Below are 18,215 nucleotides of genomic sequence, written 5' to 3'. Positions count from 1 at the left end.
AAACAAAAATGTGGAAGTTGCTCTGCTCAGATGAGACCAACATTAAACTTTTTGACTGGAGTGGGAAAATAAAAACTGACAGAAAACCAACACTGTAGGCCATATGTGATAAAATGCACTAATTTATGTTGGTCTAATACAAACACCTAATAAATTCTGTAGTTTTTGGCTGTAACAAATGCGAAAAACTTCAAGGAGCATTATTACGTTTACAAAGTAATTTAAATTCCAGAACTGTTAATTCATGGCATTTTCATGACAGTAAATGTCATGAATAAATGTTTTTAGGACTTCACAAAATCAAAAGACCACACTTTAAAATGTGTTTGATAAAATTGTATTGGCAGGCATTGTAACATAATTTCAAACATTTTTCTTGCTATAATTTACCAAAGTCTTTGAAGTGTTATTTTTTGAAAATGAACATAAAGACAGACAAGTTAGGTTATCTACTGTACAGTATACATTTTAATGGTAGAGTACAATTATATATATATATAAACAGCTGTTCAGAAAACAAATCACCAGATACTTTCAGTATGTGCTTTTTTTCCCTGTATGATCGTTACTTTGAATCCAAATAATGAAATGCCATCATGTTAAAGGCAAAGCTTTAGTCTCCCAACACCAGGCTGGGTACATGTGCAGAATGCTCCACATAAAGTATCAAGAACAAAGCCAAAGCTGAAAAAATCTGAGCAATAATCCTATTTCAGATGGAACCTTTGCCTTTAAAAGTGATGGGAAATCGTTGATAGAAAAGTAACTTTTATTTATTTATCTTACAAATGATGTTTTCAGTAAAAAAGCTTGTAAAATGTACTTGGTGCAAAAAATGCAATGTCTCTTAAAATTGGTGGAAAAACATTTGAAATGCAGAGTACAGTATGTGCAGAACTGACTTGGGACAGCTCACCAAAAACAGCCATTATATTATGTAGCAGCTACATTTCCAGTTCAGCATTTAAAATGTCTCAATTAGCTTAAAGTAAAATAGTTCAAATAAAAACATAGCACATAAATACTAAAATATACTTGAATGGGAGAAATTAATTCTTAAACACAGAAAAAAAGTTAAAAAATTAAGGTAGAAAAATAAAAATGGTAAACTCCACATCTACTGATTCCAGTACAAACATAAAAAACATGATCTTTCCTAAAATGTGCTTGAATGGTAATTAAGTGTATTTTAAAAGGAGCTCATCTAAATCCCACTACCAGAAAAAAAATACAAACAAAACAATATATAGTAGCAGTGAGGTATCAGCACCACATTCCTTTTGCCCAGCCAAGTGTTTGATTCCGATTCTGTCCTACTGAAAGTATTTGAGGCCAGCAACGAGGAAGAACTTCTCCAGAAAGATCTCAGAATCCAGGACGGCGATGTGCGCTGCGCGGCCAATGAGGGAGTTGGCTGTGTTGGGCAGGGCATGAATGACATCATACCTGACTAAATTACAGTCTTTGTTCTGAAGTACTGGCAGCAGCAGGTTTTCAATCATCTCAGCATACACGGGCCCTGGTATTCACAGGAGAGAAGCAGGACGTATAAGGCTACTTTCCTAACATAAATTAAAAAAGTGTTTCTGTGTAATATTCAAACTTCTGCATTTCCATCAGCTTTTGGGAATTATAAGAAAAAAAATATATTTTTACACACAGATTCATCACTGCGTGTATTGATTTTTTTTAAAATTACTGGAATAAATTGAGTGTTTTCTTATTTGTTGAAATTTACCACAATATTACAACTACAGAAGAATCAATGTCTTGAAAAATTTCCTCCTATCAACTAAAAAAACAAAAACAAAAAAACACTACGGGAACGCTTCTTCAGAGTCTTGCTTCATGTGGACCTTTGTGATTACATGCAACTCTCTAAAGAAAAAAGGTGGATAGTGGCTTTGATCTTGGATCAACTCACCTGTTTGTTTGTCTTTTAATGCCGTTTTGCACATCTCTATTCGAGCAGAATGATAGGGAACATAGCGATCCTGCAGTGACCCCACCAGCACCACATTCCTGAAGTACTGCAGACCTTAAAAGGCAGATGGTGAGACAAGTTAGAACTATAATCTCGTTCTGTATTTGATATGAACAGCTATAAATAGCAAAGCTAACCAGATTTTTTGCTGAGTTTGTACAGAAACGTTTGGCGAGGGTCAGAGTGATCCCGACACGTCAGCTGCAAGAGAGATCCTGATTTTTTCCATTTCTGCATGAACCAAAGGCCTGAGACAGAAAAACATTTACATTTTAGTGCTTATTTGTTCTAACTGTGACATAAAATTAGCTGAACCAAGTGGCCAGTAATGCGTTTCTCATGTTTACCTGTGTTGACCAGAGCAGAGCTGTTGTACAGTGTGCCTAGATGAGGTCCTGAGAGGGAAAGAAATGTGTGCAGCTTGCTCAGGTAGCATTTAAACCTGGGTCTGGTTAACACTGAGCGAACTATGAGGTTCCCCAAAGAATGCCCCACAAAGCTGGAAAGTAACAACATTGGAAGGTTATTGGTCAGCTATAATGTGGTTAATTCATGAATAATTAACTTATCAAAATGAGCAGAAAATCACAACAAGCTGTATTCATTAATAAAATATTTTGATATTAGTTTGGGACTGAGCAGTTTACCTTATCTTTGACACAGTGAGGTTGTAAAGCTGAATGTACTGGACGATTTCATCCAGCAGGCGGTCTGTCATTGACTCAAAATCAGCAAATGTGTCATTCTGGAAATGAAGCTCCTTTTGGAATCCAGAGAGTCTTAGCCCCCCCCAGATAATCAACTTAAAAGGCAATTGAGAAAAAAAAAAAAAAAAAAAAAGCTCCAACAAAATCTGAGTGAAAAAATCTCTTGATTGGTTGTGATCAATGACCAGCAGGCCAGATGCTCAAAAATCTATTTTGTATTTATTAAATGGATCGAAACTAAGAACTTCCACCACCACTCCACATGGCAAGTTCAAAAAAATAAGACATCACATAAAAAGTTAGAAACATAGATGATAATGGATTAATCTTGCAATTGTTTAATTTTGTTCAACTCAAATCCCATACATCTGTAGCATATTTTTGATTCTGTATCTGTTAATGTCCTTAGAAAGGCAGTTCAGACCCAAAATGAATGGAACAGGCCAGGAAATTCTGATCAGTGAATCTCTATTCATAATGGCAAGCAAAGATTTCATAATCTGAATACCTGATTCCTTTCTGACATTAGGAAGTCTATCCGAGCGCCAGGCAGACCAAGCTCCAGGTAAGTCTTCACCAGCCTCAAGTCTGCACTGTTGCCTGCAGCGATACAGGAAAAGGAGCGACTTTAGAAACGGCTGCAGAATGACCAACTTTACCGTCTGAGATTCTGACGGAAGGTCACCTACCATCCAGACCATGCACACACACAATGAGATGGATGCCTTCCTCACAGCTCTCGTCCTCCTCCAAGCTGAAATAGGGAACGGTGGAGGCCAATTCAGGGACCTCACTGTACAGGAAACCAGGGAGCTTTAACTGCTTCATTTCCTCTTTAGCTTTGATGAACCTGTACATGTGGAATGGAATGCATTAATTATTCATTAATGTATAAGACACACAGCAAATGTATGCACTGAAAATGTTATATTTCAGAGATGACTCACGCTTTCATCTGTGGCGTGGGTGCGCATTCGTACCAGTGCAGACTGGATGATGTGGAGGAGGAATAGGGAGACTTACTTAAACTATACCTAGTGCTGCTGGAGGGCAGATTGGAGCATAAAGGAGCTTTTGATGAACCTTTAGCTTCATGGAGATGAGCAGCGCTAAGCTGCTCAAACAGTAGGCGTGGTTCGTGAGGAGCAGCAACCCCAGCTGGGTCATCATCATCGGCAACGCCGTTCACAAAATCATAGCCGTCGCCTTCCTCGTAGTAACCGTTCTCAATCATCTCATGTTCCGTCTGATCCTCATCCTCCTCAACCTGTGCTTCTGCCTGGATACCAAGAGTAATGGCGGACGTTTCCACAGGGCTGATCTCAGACACGTCTGTGCTGGAGCATGAGCCAAAGTAATTCTCTACCATCCCACGCTTCACCAGATCAGTGCTACTCGTGGCAGAGTTACTGGAAGGGCAAGCTGTGTGAGGATCGCTACGGGATTCCTTAGACGTCCCCAGTCCGCCGGTTTCCTCCACTCCAATTTCCGAACTTCCTGCAGATTTTAAATCTGCTGGAAGTTGAAAATCACCAGCACTTGTGTCAAGGTTGCAGGCTACATCGGTTCTTTGAGTAACGTCTCCGGAGAACACGACACTCTGCTCTTGTACCAGAACACTGGATTTTCTGCCACTGGAACTCTTAGAAGAACCTTCGCCGTCATCGTCTGAGGGCAGGGAGTTGATGGAAGTAAGCGAGGACTGGACTCCGCTTAAAGCACTTGTACTTTCTGGACACAGAATTTCTCCTGTGCCGCTAGGCCGTTGCGTTGTATTCTGCTGGACGGGGAGCGGAGCGGGAATTTGGACCGTCTTTTCTGTGTGTGAAGCAGTGAAACCTGATTCAGTGAAGCCTGGCCCTGCTTGTGGTCCTAGAGCCAGCTGAGTGGCAAAGGAGCTGGGCTCACTCTCAATGCCGGAGTCCGACAGGCGAGATGAGGCAATAGGGGCCCCTACATCTTGGAACCTGATACAGTCGCTCTTCACCTGCACTGTGACCGCACAGGCCTGACTACGTTGTGCTGCACTTTTACTTGGCCTTTCAAAAACGGATTCCAGAGCCGACTGCTGCGAATCACACACATTGGTTTGGATGATCTTAGGAATATTACTGCTATGACTTGAAACAGCCTGATTTGGCAGAAGAACATTTACTTTATCAGCTTGGATGACATCCTTATTACTCGGTTTTGACTCATCTTCCATTAAGCCGGGAGAGCACTGTTGCTGTTGTTGGCCAAAGCGGTCTACATGAACACCTTTATGAGCTTGTTGACTTGTCGTACTAGCCCCAGTACCAGCCTGAGGGCTGCTTTTTGAGTCCAAAGTAGAAAGATTTTTATAAGCATCCTTATTACAAGCAGAAGTAGTTCTATTGTAGCCTGTAACAGAGTCATCAGCAGTGTTTCTCATATTTGTTGAAGTGCCACTAAAATCAAAAACAGAGCTTGCATTAGTCCGTGAATAGCTACTTGAGTCAAGCCGCAAGGTATCTTGCTCCTCGTCTTGGTTAACAGAGCCCTCGTCTTCTTTGTACTTTGTGCCAATATTGCTGTGGGGTGCTTTAAGGTTTTTATAACCCACTAAAACCACAGAGTCCTTGGAACCCTGTCTGGTCAACTTTTTGGAGTTCTCAGTTTTTGAGTTTTTCTTCAGTTTTACTGATTTGCCTTTGGACTTAGGTGGTGGATCAAAGTTTTCTGACCAGGCAGTATCCAGCAGAGCACTCCGTGACTCTGGTATTGTACTGGCTGATGCACTGCAGTCCTTTGAGTTGGACTTGTCAGTTTTACTCGAAACTGAGGGAATTCTTGAATTGTGCATGCCCAGCCATGGACCATCACGATCTTAAGGAAAAAAAAAAAAGATTGAATTGAATGCAGACATGAAAAATGAGTGCAACCATATATTTCTTAATAAACTATGAATCATAAATTCTGTGTTACCAACCCTCAGTGATAGATTCGAGGTATCTATCCTCAAAGATGATTGGCAAAGAGCTAACGTCCCCATCAAGGTCTGCACATTCCACTGGTAGTGGAGGCAAACACAGGAAGTAACTGGAGCTTTTGATGGCATTAGTCATCTGTTGGTGGCTGTGAGCACTGATGGATAGAAAACCCAGAAAGAAAAGGAGTTCATAAGTTGAATGAATAAACAAAATGTCCCCCAGGCAAATCAAAGCTATTTATAAACGACCAAGACAAAGTCTGCAGAACAACTTACTGTAGTTCCTGATACGCCAGTGCAGATTGCCTTGGATGTTCAAGACAAAAGAAAGCCTCTGCAAACCGTCTAACCTGTTTAAAAAAAAAAAAAATTAAAAATTAAACAAGCCGTGCAAGTACAATTTCTGAGGTTTATTTTTATTCATTTAAATACCTGCATGTTTGTTTTTTTAATGAATAATTTAAATGTGATATTTTGCAATGTATTTGTACTCTATCGTTCATTATTATTTTTGGCTTGTTTTAACTAATTTTGTATTACTTTTTCCATATTTTTTTTTAAAAGATATAAAACTAAATTCTATACATTTGAGGAGCAGTTGTCCAGAAAAAAAAAAAAATCATCTTTGTAAATTAGTCAAGACTATTGGTGTTTTTTTTAAGCAGAAGTAATTTTGTCATTGACTAACTTGTCCTTTATTAATTTGTAGGGAATACATTGCCATCAGTAGGGACAGAGTGGCACTTATGTTGTGTGCAGCATAAGTATGATTAAAAAAAATACGCATATACACCATGGCTGTAGTGATGCTAACCTGGAGCTAGTTTACTGTAGCGGGTTAGGGTTAGGGTTAAAAAAAAATCACACAAAAAGTTATGTGATTTTTTACAGTGTTTAAACAAATTTGTGAAAGAACAAAAAAATATTTTTTGCAGAATGGACTATGTTGGTGTGTGTTTAACTTTAACTGGTTAAGTGTATCCAGATGTTTACAATAATGACCAAATGATATGCCGGACTCACTCTTAGTGTGTGGTGCTCCATTGCTAGTAGAGCAGCAACGTGTTCCTGCAGGGACACAACTTCCAGGAACTGTCCCCAGAGAGCCATGAGCAGAGAGCAGAGCTGTGCAAGGTTCATATTAACAAGTTCTGCAAGCTCATCAGGTGACTCTGCCTTTCCCTAAAAGTATAAAAACAAAAGTCAAACAAATGAAAAGGGAACATATTTTCCTTAACAAGACAGTAAGTACCAGGAAGTCAGACAATTCAGCATTAACGTGAGGAATGTTTCTCACAACCTTATTGAAGCAGTTCTTTGCAAAACTCTGCAAAGAGTTTTCCAACTATATGGAGTTAAAAAAAATTATGATATCACCTTGGTAATTATATCTAAAAGAAAAAACTACTTCTATTACCATTTTTAATAACTGAGGAAAAATTTAAATAGCTCAGATTCTGATGACAAAATATTTGCTGCAGGCAGAAGCTGACGTCACTCCATAATAGTTTAGTGCCACACCTTGAATCATAAAATGAAACAAAAGCTTTTCACCTACTAAAAAAGCTCTTCTTCATATTATCACTTCATTATAACTAATACTTACAAAATGTCAATACTCCAAGCAGCGAAACACTTTCCTGTCAAGCAAATAAACGCTAAATGACAAAGAACAAAAAGCAAAAAGTGAAGGAAATCTGACCTTTACTTGTTCACACAACTCCGTTAGACGGGCCTCTAAGTCAAGTTGTTCTGAGCAGGAGGAAGAAAAAAATAATAAAAATACTGTTATTGAAGTGTACAGAAAATGCCAGAAAAAGAATGTGAGAGCTGAAAAGGTTGTTGTGCCAGATAGAACAGATGTTGGAAGGTACTTTCTATAAGACATGACCAGACAAAGCTGAGAATTTTGATAGAAAAGAAGCATCAAACTTTTTTGCCCTCGGTCTTTAAGCATAAAAACCAGCAATAAAAGTAAAGAAGAAAAGTAGCTGAATAATTTTTTTCTCTGGAAAGTGGATCAAAGGTGCCGTTTTCTCGATGGAAGAAACTGGAGTGAAGAGAAGGAGGGAGAGAAAGGCAGGCTGATTCGATGAGCTGAAAGGGTCAGGACATACCTATGTAGACGTGCCTTTGCCCTCGGGGATATGGTCTTCTGAGTACTCTCTCATATAGCGCCTGCATGCTGGGCTTGGCTAGTAAGATTGCACATATAGGCATGTTTAACCTTCATTAATTATCAGCGATTAATAATTTGTCCACTCATGGGGATTAGCTATGGCAACTATGGTTAGTTGTGCTTTGGTTTTGGTTTTAGTCCACTTATCTAATGAGTGCAGGTGTTTTGTAAGCTTAATTAGTTACCCAAAATTGTTATGTGAAAAAAAAAAAAAAAGACTTGTTTCTGGAGTTTCTACAAGGGGTTTATATAGTATTGTGCCAGGGCCAGGTGAGTTTACAACTACAAACACATGTTTTAAAACAGTAAAAGTAAAGCATCAAAACATAAAAAAAGGTGAAAACAGGGTAATGCCTAATATTGTGTTCCATTTACACCCATAAGTTAAATCTGATTCAACAGCCCTAAAGTCAGGAATACAACTTTGAATTCTGGGGTTTCTTCAACATCTGACCTCTAAATGAAATGCTTATTTACACTTTTTTTCTGCATAATAGGTCAGATGGGCAAACAGCATTGTCCACCTGGTTCTACAAGTTATTGCTAAAGAGCAGAAACGTCCAAAACCCGGATAAGTATGCCATCAGTTAATATTGTCATTAGCATAGAACATTCAGAGGGTAGCTGTTAGTAAATCACAGGTTTTCTGAAGTGTGACTGGATAATTATTAAGTGATTCAACTTCCAAGGTAAATGGAACAACATGGGCATTACCCATTTTCCTGTGTTTTAAGGAAAACAAAAACATGCAAAAATAAAAGTCACAACAATACAACAATGCCGTTATATAATTCATAAAGTAACATTTAATACCTAGTTCCATTCGGTGTGACGAGGGCAGGTCCTTGGTTATAGAGGTAAAGTAATCAAAGAGGCCCCGGTAGGCTATTAGGAGAATGGAGCAGATGTTATGGTGCATGCTGAAGGCATGTTGCAGACAGCTGTCCGATACCAGGAATGTCCTCCCCTGATGGAGACAAAAAAAAAACATCTGAAACATAAACCTCAAACCATTTGTAAGCACTATTACTTTTGCCAAACATATTTTTGCTTAAGGAACTATGACAGACCACAAGATCGAAATTAATACCTTTTCAGTTTAGAAAAAGTAGATCTATTTTCTTGGGTAAAAAAAAAAAGTCAATATTCTTCATTTTGGTAATACATGTGCTAAATTTATTCTGTCTTTAATGCTAATTCCATTAGGATAATAAAACAATCAATGAGTTGTTATTCACAAGCTGAGCATTAGTGACACACCTGGGATTAAAGAGGAGCGCCACCTTTGTTCTGCCTAATTGACTGTTACAGTTACAGTACAAAATCTCAGGGGAAGATCTGGATGGCTCCCTTAGCTGAGAGCCAAATCACTCATGTCCAACGGTGAAAGTGCTCCGATTTCTTTTCTCTCTTCTTCCATCAACAACCTATCAAATGCCTGCAAGCTTCTACAGTCAAGAATGCAACTAATCATTACCTGAGGGGTAGAACTGTAAAAGTGTTAAACCAACACCCTAAGACAATTTAGTAGCATCCACAACTTGTGTCGTCTTTTTTTTTTTTTTTTTTTTTTAAACGATAACTTACGTCTGGCGACACCTGCTTCACATAGCTGCTGCCAAACACAACATTCTCGAGAAGTGGGATGACTGAATCTTTGCTCTGTGCGGGAGCGTTTCGGTTCAGCCATGTGGTTTTCACAGGTCGAGGAAAACTAAAGAAACAAAGCCAGAGTTGTGATTAGGATAGTAAATACTGATAAAACTTTTTTTTTTTTAATCTATAGGCATGCACAAATATTCTGCCCATCAAACCTGATTAGGGGTTGATGTAGTGCCACAAGGGAGGCATGGATGGCTACAGAGATGACAGACAGATGGAAGTAGTCAAACATGACATTGATGTGTTGGTGGATGCCCCGCTGAAGGCTAAAGTGCAAATGAAGTACGCGGCTGCTAATATTCTGCAGAGAGCTTGGATCTTCTGGTCTGAAGGGACAAGGATAAAAGATAAAAGGTTTTAGCAGTGTTTGATTTACATTGGCGCTGCAATTAGGACCGCACTGTCATACACCTACGTATAATCGCCATCTGTGAAATACAAATCCAGGGACAGCTGGAAATCCATTTCATTGAGGGACTCTTCCACCTGAGAACAAAAAAAAAAAAGTCAAATCAGAAACCTCACTACACAAAATAAAGTTTTTGTGTAGACGTAAAAAGAACTAAATGTAAAGCAGAACAGTCAATAAACAGGAAAAGAACATATCGCTTTATAATTATTAAACAAGAAGCAGTGGAATAGCAGAAAATGTATTTGCAATAACAAGGTAAAGCAACACTCCTCTTTCCAAGTCGTACCTTTTTCTCATCCAAAAGCATCATCACTTTGAAGAGAAGAACATCATTGACGACAATCTCTTCGTTCTTATACAGGATTTGGAAAGTTTTGCTGCAGATGACGTCATCCTGGACTGAAGCAGGAAACGCCAAATCTGAGCCTAGAATGAAACCGTCATTAAATACATGCGGTTAAGAGAAAATCCTAAATAAATGCAAAATTGTACATTTAAATTTAGGTTTGTTTTAAAAGCTGACAGATACATTTTGTACAGTTATTCCACTATGGTAAAAGAAAAGTTAAAAGAAACATTTAATAACTGCCATACTATGCTTTAGCAATTCTGTGACTCATCAGATGAGTTGGACTCAAACATGCAAGCATTAGAAAAATCCAAGGCAGTGTCTTGTTAAAAAAAACAATGACTCAATATTTCCTAACAAGACACTGAAGGCTAAAGTGCAAATGAAGTTTTTTTGAAACAAAAAGATTTCATGAAAATTAAAATAAATCTAATTTTCCTCCAAAAACATAAAGCAAAAACCAAAATCACAGTGCAGTCATAAGAGTACACAAAAACTAACATAAAAAAGTGGCAGCAGAAACTAATTTCTAATTGTATGTTTGTTTAAACCAGGTCTCTCTCTTGAATGATGTAGATTATGTAGCTGAATTACTGCAAACACTGGGCAAACCACATTATGTTAAGATTGATTTAGGAATTACAGTTGCAAAATAACTCCTTTGTGCACATATGACTTTACCTCCTGGATGAAGGAGACTGGTCTCAACTTTGTGTGGGACACGAGGAGGCACCTTAAGACTGCCACGCATCTGGTAGAACCTGCAGAGGATTTAGATATTTCAAAATGATCACAAGAAGGAAAGCAATAAAACTGCATCACTGGCTTCCAGATCTTTACTACAAACTCTGCAAATGGAGAACAAATTGCACATATTAGATACAAGTGTCCTGTAAAAGGACACTACACCTCTCATAAATGAATAATGAGCACTTCTTTTGCAGTCACTCATGTAGTAAACCTAAGCTCTTAGAGCTCCGATGAGTCACAAGCCGCTGGAAAGAGCTTTATCAGAGAACACCAAGGTATCAGTACATGGCTGCTGTAAAAAGAAACGTCTGAATACTGAAGATTTCAACAAGAGCAGCTTGAACACTGGTTGGCATTTTGTCCCTCCAAGTTTCTATGAAGTCAGGTAAAAGTATTTTAATAACACATTCCAGTCTTGTTTAACCTGGCGGAGAACTATGAAAGACTAGACATATGCAATTATTTTTTTAACATCAAAAAGTATTTATTGTCCTCCAAATCTTCATCAACGCATAAATAGAAATGGACTGTAGAAGTCAGGGATCAAACCAAAGAGATGATGATTAGCTCACAGTTTGAGTCATATCCGGCCCACAAATGTGGAAACAATGAGTTTGTTACACAATAATTGATACAGTCTGTGCTCTATACATATAGGATCCTTAGTAGAAACAGTTACAAAATACATCCGTCAAATATGCCTATTCTTTTACTCGAGACAATGTTATTAGAAGTATTAAAGGTTAGCTTAAAAATTAGCAATAGTTCTGCTGTGAAATATAGATGACTTTAAATTTACTGTTGCCTTAACCAAACTGAGCCTAAAGTGAATTTGTGGAGTATTTATATCTTCCCACAGGATTTATTTTCATTTTTTAGATCCATCATTCCATGATTGCTAGCATTGCAGAACTGAGCATACCACAATAAATTTCAGAGAAGCTGGTCATAGAAACGCAGTTACAGTCATTTTTATTTAACAGTTGGAGGTTATTGTTCTATCTATAGACATTTATTCTCAAATCTTTGGGATTCTCTTATCAGAGAGATTTGGGTGAGAGCTCCACCTTAAAAAAAAAACAATAAGATGAATGTTTGACACATTCAGTTATTAATGTCAAAAAGTTAAACTAAGAGTATAAAATGTGTTCTGAGAAAGCCTCCAAAGAACAAACTCTTCATACCAATTCAACTTAAACAGAGGTTTACGGATATGCATTGATATATTTAGCAACATTTCAGGCAAAAAATGTCAGTATCGCCCAAAATCGAAATCTGCAGGTCAGGCTTTTTAAAGATTAGTAATCGGCAATCAGCCAGAAGACTGCAATCGGTGTACCTCTAGTTTTACAAAATGATCTAAATGCTTTCATTATAAATGAAATCCAAGACATGCCACATATAAATAAACAAAGGGAATAATGTTAATTTAGTTTTCACATCATGACTGCCCATGCTCTTCACAAATGAAAATATTTACAAAAGAGACGACCGATTTCCTGCAAGCGAAGTAAACATGTCGTCACCTTTTTCAGTCAGCTGACTAGCAGTTCTCAGCAAGAGGTAGCATTCATCTGTGCACTGACTCATGAAACGTTTTCATACCTATCAACTGGCCCGAATCAGTAGATGAGTTTCAAGTTAGTATGAAGTATATAATTAGTTTTTTTTTTTCTTGGCAAAATTATTATCAGAAGATGTCTTAAAAATGGCACTGGGTTTAAAAGCTTTACAAAAACTACAAAAATTGCATCCCAAGATGCTCTGCAAACCTGGCTTTGGGAATGCATTTGGCTTGCAGCATTCACCTGGTAGTTGTGTTGGGTGAAGTGGATCACATTCACACCATAAACAAACAGCACTGGAGTTCATTGGAACTGTACCAAGACCACTTCCTCTAACCGGTCTTCCTATTCACTACACCAGCCTCACATTACCTCTTGTATCTCTTCAAAATGGGATTTCAACAACAATTTATGACAAAAAAAAAAAAAAAGTTAATCTCTATCCTCAACCTGCATAAAAGATCTGCAAGATCTCAGAAACAACACATCACTCATGCCAGAAGTGTTGACTTTAACCTCCTCCTGTCATTCCCATTATTATAAAAATTTTATCTAGATAGCAAGATGATGTTTTAAGTACTGCTTGAAATATTTTATAAAAGAGGGCAAATTCTGTCTTTGCTAAGAACATAAAATTGAGTCTGCTGAAAATGCCTGGAGGTCCAAGAGAGTCTGCCATCTGTCCTAGATTGGCTTGGTCAATCAGAACACAATCTGTTCCCCCTCCGAGACAAACCACAACGCGTTAGTTTTTGTAAATCCCTTTAAAGTGCAGAATAAAATAAATCACAAACGCCTTCAACAGAGCACTGGGTAAAGGATTTTATGGGTAAAACATCAATGAACTACCATTGAGGCAAGTCTCAACAAAAAGAGAGAACAATCTTAAGCATCCTGGAAAAAACTCACCCTCTCTGGAACAGGTCCACATTGTAGAACTTGTGGAGCTCCACAGAGAACTCCACTGTGGCCTGAACTTCAGTCATCTTGGTCAATACAGGCAGAGGTGCCTAACATTATCTCGGATACATCTGTACTCCTGTAAGGAAAATGAACATAGACTAATTATTCCTAAGAAGCTCTGGAAGAAACTTAGCAGAAATAGTTGAAGGACTGGAATTACAGTTCAGGTATCGTTAATTACATGTTATTTGTATGTCATATAACATACATATAAAGTATGTTACATGACATTTCAATGTTCTTGTTGTACCAAATACAAATGCAGCCACAATTTGTCCATGCTATTTGTTGTATTTATTATTTCACAAATACTAGACTCAATACTGTTTGAGCTGACTGTGTTTTACTGAGTCAAGTAAAACACAAGTAAGACACAGGCACAGTGATATTATTAGTGCTTATAGTCACTATGACAAAAGCACAGCGGTGTAAATGCCAACACTAAAAACCAAAAATGAAACATCAATAAAGAACCATTTATTAATGTAGATTTATGAATTTAAGATGGCATAATAGGCGCCTCAGTGGGGATACAGATGATTTATCTAGTCGTTTAAAAAAAAAAGTCAAACTATATGACTAGATATAAACAAACTTAAATTTAAATCAAAATCTAATAATGCAGCAAACTGCAGAATAATACAATTGAAAACCATCTAACTGCTAACCTGCTGCAGTAAATGTATATTCATATCCAAACGTATTATTTGCAATAGAATGGTAAACAGATAACTGGCAGTTATTAATAGACAAAAACAACAACAGAAAGAAAAAACGATGTAGTCTGCTTGATCAAAAGAGGGTCACAAGTTTATAATAGCTAAGTAACAGGGACTTCGACTTAAAGATCTGTTTGCACAGTGCTGACAACTAAAAATATCTGTTTAACAGGCCGTGATATTGCTTAGTGTTGCTGAAACTTAAGGGCAACCAATGCCCCTAATCAAAAGGTCAACAGAAAACCACATACAAATACAACAGCACAACCATCTTTGGAAACTGCTATTCAAATACATGCAAAAAAGGTCGGAAACCTTCCACCAGCAGCTTAGATGTAAGAATTTTAAGCCTGCAGGTTTTTTTGTGCGTGTCTGTCTTGTTTTTCAGTAAAGAGAAATTCCGTCTTGCACTTAGAGCTCAAACAAGGGCACATTAAAAAAAATAAAATAAAACAACTACACACATATACTAATCATGTTAAGACGTAAGGCCTTAATCAATCGGTGGGGCAGTTCCTCTTTTTCACAAGTCTGAAGAGTAGCTAACATTGACGAGTTTAATAATGCATAGCAAGAAATCTTGAGACACGTAGTAAGTTTGATTCCATTCCGAATATGAGTGGGGGTGACAAGTCTCCGAATCCTGGTGGGCAGAATCTCTGCATCGGTATGGTTTCACTTTTTGAGGTAACAAACGACAGAAAGGCCAACAAAACAGAGGTTCGACACAACAAGGATGAAATATATAAAAAAGGACGAAAATAATTCCATTTTGGTTGCCAGTCTGCAACCACGGTTAGCCAAAAACCGAGCAGTTGTCACAGGGAAACATTACACAGACAGACAAGCAAGCTAACGCTACTCACCATTGCGTTGGCAAGCTAACATTAGCTCGCTAACCAATGTTAGCTCCAATTTCACTTCTGCTGTCGTCCTTTAACTAGTGGCTACAGACTGAAAACACCTCTCTTCGTTCTATCGTTCTTTCTTATTCGGTAAAACTGACTTGACACGGACCGCTAAAATGGGATAAGAAGAGGAGCGGCCATGTAGCCGTCAGACATAGCTGTGCTTGCTATGCAAATTCAGCTAACAGTGCTCAATCTGAGGAGTTGACGGCAGCTGCTGCTCCCTTAACACTTAACTGCGCTCAGCCGCACATTACACAGGAGCAGCTGACAAAATTGCTCCCTGTGAATGGACTGTCAGTACCAACGACTACAAATACAAGAGTCAGAAACAATACGAATAATTATTATAATAATAATAAAAATAATTATTATTTTAAAAAAATGTTGATTGTTCCCATGTTGCTTGTTTAGTCCTACAGTAATGACATAACCTAACATATAACATCCATCAAAATGGTCTTTTTGAGCCATTAGTTATTTCGCACCTTTTTTTTTATCTAACACGTGAAATAATTTAATTCTAAAGGTCATCTGCGAGCTTTATTTTGAAGGTTAATCCCGCCTGGTTTAAATTAAGGATTTAAGAAACCAAAATATTAGGTATAATCTATGCAGGCTTCTATTTCTAAGACTAACATTTGAGCTTTTTTTTTAAAAGGCCAACAACATTTTTCATTTAATAAATGTTGATTAATTGAAGACTATTCAAATTAATCTTTATTATTAAAACTTTATTTCAATCTGTTTGTCGTCAGTTGTTTTTTCGACCAAGGAATTTAAATCCTGTCAAAGCAATCCTTCATATAAAAAAGTGAGACTTTTGACTAGCATCTGTCTGCTTTACTTAGAAAGTGCAAGTTTCTTCTTCAAAATATATATTCATAAATTTTTACAATGACCAGCAACAAAATCTGCTTTTAGTGGCAATTTTTGATTTAATTGTATTTGGAAGATGCAACAATGCAAAATAAATAAATACAAATAAATAAATAAAATAGGTTTCCAATCAGACTTTATAACAAGATTTGTAAGATTCTGTATGAGAAGAAAACAGCGTTTTCTACCACAATGAAAAATATGTTGTCCAAATAGACTACAGGGAACACTTCAAAAATGTTTTTCAGTTGTTTTTTAAAGATAATTTTAAGTAATAGCTTTCCTAAAAATGAAAATTAAGAAATAATGAAAATATATATATATGGCTAGATGGCACTTTGGCCTCATCTAGCCATTGTTTTCTTTTCTTTTCTTTTTTATGGGCAATTTTGTTTGGAGACGTCATAATTAATTTTGTTTTGTTTATTTGTTTTAGATATGTAAAATGCCTTCCAATTTCAGTGTTAAATGTTTGAATTTGATGTATATTGATTTTGAGAATGTGTTCTTGCATCATTTTAGCGTTACCATGGTAATGACATTTATTATGAGAAGGCTTAGACTGGTTTATTGTGATCTGTCTGTATTCATGCTGCTGTTTGTCATTTTCTGTTTTTACTACATTTGTTATTTCAATTTGTTATTTTTTTGTTTTTTCCGTTATTTTTCTCTCCACAGAAGCTACACCTGGTCTGACGTTGATTAGCTGTGTGGTTGCTTCCTGGAAAAGGACATTGGCTGACATGATGCTGCCATCACCTAACCGTTCTCCTTCTCCTTTTAATTTCCACAAACATGGAAAGTTCTCCTGATTGTACCAAATAAAACCCTGCAGATCGTATGGAGTCATTACTTACGGCATTCTCCTGACCAGCAGGGGGCGACAGCAAATCACATGTGTTGAGTTGTTGACTTTACAGCAGTCCCTCCATACAGAGCATGCATGTTGTGACAGTGGAGAAGAAGAACTCCCCTCTACCAGGGAGAAACTTCCAGCAGAACCAGAACTGGGCTCAGTACCAGCAGCCATCTGCCACCCATGACCGACTGGCGGTGAGAGAAGACAGAGCAGAGACACAACAACAGGTTAACTGACCAAGAGTACTTTCCATGTTCATGGAAGTGAAAAGGTGGGCTGCGCTGTGACAGCAAACACAGGGCCGTAAAGCAGAACCTGGAGGCTGGGGCAGGGAGGAAGTAATAGTGGAATACACAAAAACATGCAAAAATTACGCAAGTTTTTTTTTTTTTTTACTTTTGTAACCATTAAACAATCCCCCTCAGTTCAACCTAATAAGTAGATACACACAGTTGATGTTACCATCATGCAATAACTTGCAATTAAGTATTGGCAAAGATCAATGTAATTTCCACAAGTGGTGGAAGATTATTGTCAACAACTGCTGAAAGTAACTAAAAAAGTTACAATTAATGTAACTTTGCTACTTTCCAAGTCAAGTAAACAGTAATCTAAATTACTTTTTCAAGGAGTAATCAGTAATCCGATTAAAGCTACTTTTTCAAAGTAATTATGCCATCACTGAGGTTATTTATATGTAAAGTTAAATAAAACTTCAGTATTGATTAAACTGGACAGCAATTACTTCACTCTAGTTCAGAATTTATAATGTATTATAAATTCTGAACTAGAGTGAAGTAATTGCTGTTCAGTTTAATGTAATCTTACTCTGAGTTTTAACTAATCTCTGCTAAATTTAATTTTAATGTATACATTAAATTTACATGTAGCAGAGATTAGTTTTTTGAAATTTTGAAAATTGGGTTTCGATTTATGAAACCTTGATTATATTTGCAAAAACAAAGTGTATCACATACAGAAGTAATGGGTTGCCTAGAAAACCCCTCATGCTGCAACCAATCTCGTTGGTACTATTGGAGGAACATAATTTGATCAGTTAAACCAAATTAAGAACAGTGGGCTGTTGGGAGGAAGTTTGATGGAGTCAAATTAGTTCAGCAGTTCCCGATGATTAACCATAAAATTCACATGAAGCAATTACCACAAAACATTTCTTTAAAATCCGGATCAGGTACCTCACTGTGTGATCTGAAGTTTTTCACTTCCACTTACAGTGTGACAATGCAATATTATGTTCACTCCTGGAAGTGTGACTAAAAATAACCAAATAGCTATTGCTACATTCCAATTCAATCTGTGGAATAGGTG

At 37.3% G+C, this 18,215-nt stretch overlaps 1 protein-coding gene across 2 annotated transcripts; it reads right to left on the bottom strand.

Annotated features, from left to right (window-relative positions):
* Positions 1 to 321: 321 nt before the first annotated feature.
* On the bottom strand, positions 322 to 15,397 carry fam135a (family with sequence similarity 135 member A). Of its 2 annotated transcripts, XM_007546175.2 has the most exons (21): positions 15,107 to 15,397; positions 13,468 to 13,597; positions 10,925 to 11,004; positions 10,181 to 10,320; positions 9,898 to 9,968; positions 9,635 to 9,808; positions 9,408 to 9,534; positions 8,634 to 8,787; positions 7,759 to 7,836; positions 7,344 to 7,393; positions 6,665 to 6,823; positions 5,918 to 5,991; positions 5,642 to 5,796; positions 3,639 to 5,538; positions 3,381 to 3,541; positions 3,200 to 3,291; positions 2,632 to 2,729; positions 2,332 to 2,483; positions 2,122 to 2,232; positions 1,925 to 2,038; positions 322 to 1,519 (listed from the first exon to the last, which is right to left on the bottom strand). In XM_007546175.2, the coding sequence occupies exons 2-21, from the start codon at positions 13,542 to 13,544 to the stop codon at positions 1,314 to 1,316; spliced, it is 4,173 nt and encodes a 1,390-aa protein (XP_007546237.1). In that variant the 5' UTR covers positions 13,545 to 13,597; positions 15,107 to 15,397; the 3' UTR covers positions 322 to 1,313. The 2 variants fall into 2 exon arrangements, with proteins under 2 accessions (XP_007546237.1, XP_007546238.1); XM_007546176.2 differs by lacking the exon at positions 7,759 to 7,836.
* Between the last annotated feature and the right edge of the window lie 2,818 nt (positions 15,398 to 18,215).

Source organism: Poecilia formosa, unplaced genomic scaffold (genome assembly GCF_000485575.1).
Source record: "Poecilia formosa unplaced genomic scaffold, Poecilia_formosa-5.1.2 Scaffold15, whole genome shotgun sequence".
Taxonomy (NCBI): Eukaryota; Metazoa; Chordata; class Actinopteri; order Cyprinodontiformes; family Poeciliidae; genus Poecilia; species Poecilia formosa.
Note: the sequence above shows the minus strand (reverse complement) of the source record. Positions and strands in the feature narration are given on the sequence as shown.

Excerpts from the sequence above, each read along its gene's own strand:
- fam135a (XM_007546175.2), bottom strand. The coding sequence starts at position 13,544 with ATGACTGAAGTTCAGGCCACAGTGGAGTTCTCTGTGGAGCTCCACAAG. Across the intron at positions 2,730-3,199 it reads TAATGTCAGAAAGGAATCAG|AATGACACATTTGCTGATTT; the intron begins GTATTCAGATTA and ends CTTCATTTCCAG. Across the intron at positions 1,520-1,924 it reads ATTAAAAGACAAACAAACAG|GGCCCGTGTATGCTGAGATG; the intron begins GTGAGTTGATCC and ends TGTGAATACCAG.